This window comes from Pangasianodon hypophthalmus, chromosome 8 (assembly GCF_027358585.1).
Source record: "Pangasianodon hypophthalmus isolate fPanHyp1 chromosome 8, fPanHyp1.pri, whole genome shotgun sequence".
NCBI classification, from domain to species: Eukaryota; Metazoa; Chordata; class Actinopteri; order Siluriformes; family Pangasiidae; genus Pangasianodon; species Pangasianodon hypophthalmus.
The window spans coordinates 24275984-24279193 of NC_069717.1; the positions used below are offsets into that span (position 1 = coordinate 24275984).

Sequence of the window (3210 nt, forward strand, 5' to 3'; positions counted from 1 at the left end):
TCTGGTTTCTCATCTTAGGAACCATTTGTTGGTGGTCTGAACTGGCTGAGGTAACTTCATTCCTTCATGAAAACCAGTGCAACCCAACCTCTCCATGTTTCATCTTCCACAAAGAAATAACCCTGGATAACATGTCTGAGACAGTCAGTGCCTGCACCTGTCAAACTAACCTGTAAACCTTTCTGAAAGATGCTATAGTACAAAAATAATGCATACATGTTACAGTGGTTTCACCCCCATAAAACTGAAGTATGGGAAACTAGATAAAAACGACAAGTTCCATTTAGTGACCGTTCAAGATCTGATTGGTCGCTGTGGAAATAGACATCCTGAAAAAGTTGTCTTCTTTCAGTTTGATGTGGTCGGGCAGGTCCAACTTTCTTTTTGCCTCTTCGATGTCACTGTGAATCGCTGTGATCAATTCTTCTGCAAAATGACAGAGCATGCACATCACATTTTTTTGACTAGCAGTCAACAGGATACTATTTCAGTCTGTGTATCTGTCTGTATTGGACACATGGAATCGTCTGTGCGGTCACTAAGCATGTGAGTCTGTGTGGACCTCAGTGTGGGAAGTCACTGTAAATAGGGCTGTGTGTTTTACCTAGTGAGCTGAATCCCCTTTCTGGGCGAATGTAGCCCACCATGACAACACTTAGCATCTGGCCGTAGAAATCCTCCTTAAACTTGTGGATCAAATGCGTTTCCTGTCATAAAACAAATGACCAATACCAATAAACACTAGATAAAAGTGGGTTGCACAAAAATGCAAAAATATAGGCAAGTAGAATATCAGCAATGTATCTAATAATCCAACCTTTTCCATTTTTGATACATTAGCAATATCAGTGCTCTAGGTATGGGCCAATACACGATACTGATCTAGTACTTGGTATCGGATTGGCTCCTTCCAAAGGCAAATGAACATGTTTTATTCACATAACCAAACCACTCAAGAGCCAGTAATAAAAAAAAAAGCTGAACTGAGATCCTAAACTAATCTCTAACTGATTCTCATATTTTGCTGACTCAGTGTCTACCTATTAAGTTAGCTATTTATTTACATTCTGGGTATGTTTTGCCATGATGGAGTTATGTCTGTGGTTCAAAATGAAATGTGGATTGCAGAATAGCAGACAGTCCCTTTCTCAAATGTTTATCAGACTAAAGAACTGTACACACAAATGTGTCACGGCCCAATTTAGACTTTTCCCCACACAATTTTCATTACATGGTTGAAGAAAAAAAGTCTGTATCCACCAAGATTTTTGAATGGGAAATATGACGATACACTGTATTACACATATCATGTTTAATAAGTTTGTTAAATAAGTAAGTCCAACATGTCAAAAAGGAAATGGGGATGTATCCTGCAACAACAGGGTACAAAGACATGAAAGACCACTGATGAAACCTAATACTCCAAATGTCTTGTTGCACATTTTTTTTTAATCTGCGTCATTTATACTTGACTGTAAATGTCCTATGTTATGCTTGACAGTTTCCTGTCTATTGGGCTTGAATCATTAATACCAGTACTTTATATACTGTTTATAGATATTCATAACAGAAACATTATTCTGAGCATCTATGCATTCTTGTAAATCAAGTCGTCTTCCCTCACCATGGATTTCTTGACGTTTTTGTAGTACGGGTTCCAGCCAATGCTCATCACCATCTTGTGGATGTCTCCGTTGTCCACGCGTGCCCAGCCGTAGTAGATGCCAGTGCTGATGTCAGCAGGTAGACTGTCCACTACAGACTCCGGGAAGTTTGCTGTGGTACGTATGAAGAAGACTGATAAGATCTCAACTTGTACGATGTGTCAAAACCTAGACAAGTCTGTTATTGAGCGAGGAATTCTCAAGAGTTGCATACCTAATGGCTTTGCTCTTTTAGTCAATAACAACCCTTAACCTCTGACCTCTCTGTTGGCTTGACCTTTCAAAGCCGTTGTGTGTTTTTTTTTTTTTTGTGAATTGGATTTGTGGATTTATGGTTATGATGTTATGGCTGACATCTCAGAACTTGCTCACTCTGTCAAGCCCAGTGAAAAATGCAGGACAAGTATGTAAAATTGATGGAGCTCTTTGTGAAAGTAGAAGCCACTTTTAGTGCTAACTGAACAGGGAGTAATACTTAAGTAATACTGAGACGATCTATTGTTAAAATATCATATCGAGGTGTGAATATAAAAAGACTGGTTATTTGATTTATGTATCATTATTTCTCTTGAGTCTAGACATAAGGTCAAGCGAGGTAGCCAGCTAGCTAGTTAGCTAACCGGCTAATTTGTCAAATTTGACTGCTCATGACATTCTTAAAACAAGATATTTCACTAAAAGAAAGATTTGTACTAATTCTCGTCAAACTCAAGTTAGTTTCACAGATTAGATATCTAGTTAGTATTAGCAAAGCTATCTAGTATGTAGTCTGTACTGTCCAAGCCTGAATGGTATCACATTAGCACACTAGGGCTCTAGGTAGGATGAATAAACGCGTTGGCTCGTCCCCTACGCAGGTCGCCTACATGAAGTACACGGATGTATTTGAGACGCAGCCTGACGTAACCGCCGTGTGCTTTGTTTTTATTTATTATTATTTATTTTTTTACCTGTTGGGATTCCCAGCTCTTTGCTTCCTCGTCCAAATCCCCGAATGACTGGTCCTCGGCAGAAATACGGCAAACTCCTCATATCCACGGTTCTAAGACTGGCTAATATTTAAAAAAATGAATTAAATGTTTATTAGCTCAGAGAGAAGTGAGTACTTTAGCTAGTCTGGCTAGTCTGGTCTAGTGTCTGTACAGTTAGTGTTGAAACACCGGCAGGAAACGTCACGCAGTGATGACCCTGTGGATTCTTCTAGAGCTCAGACAGCAATATGGCTAATTTATAATAAAGATACTCTAACAGCGGTTGAATAAAACAATCACTCAGGCATCCCTCTGTAGTGAAGTCCAAACGAGTTCCCTAACTGTATCACAACATTTAGACGGATCTAAAGATGTCTACACTCAGCGCTCTACTGTAACCAGGCACAGAGTAAGGACGTCATTTCTAACGCACGCGTATACCGACACAAAACCCCGCCCACCGCGCAGGATATGACGACATCATTAAGATAAAACAACTTCAAAATAAAACCCTAACAACCAGAATACAAAAGTTTCCCACATGTGAGCACAACAGACCTAAACCACATAAAATA

At 39.4% G+C, this 3210-nt stretch overlaps 1 protein-coding gene across 1 annotated transcript in view; it reads right to left on the reverse strand.

Annotated features, from left to right (window-relative positions):
* Positions 1-3087, reverse strand: part of rfk (riboflavin kinase) — a 4755-nt gene extending 1668 nt beyond the window's left edge. The window contains exons 1-4 of the mRNA XM_026925871.3: positions 2615-3087; positions 1625-1776; positions 605-707; positions 1-426 (exon numbers count right to left, since the gene is read on the reverse strand). The exon at positions 1-426 is cut by the window's left edge and continues 1668 nt beyond it. Coding sequence (XP_026781672.1) covers positions 284-426; positions 605-707; positions 1625-1776; positions 2615-2696 — 480 coding nt within the window. The 5' untranslated portion in view covers positions 2697-3087 and the 3' untranslated portion in view covers positions 1-283. The remainder of the gene's footprint in view (positions 427-604; positions 708-1624; positions 1777-2614) is intronic.
* Between the last annotated feature and the right edge of the window lie 123 nt (positions 3088-3210).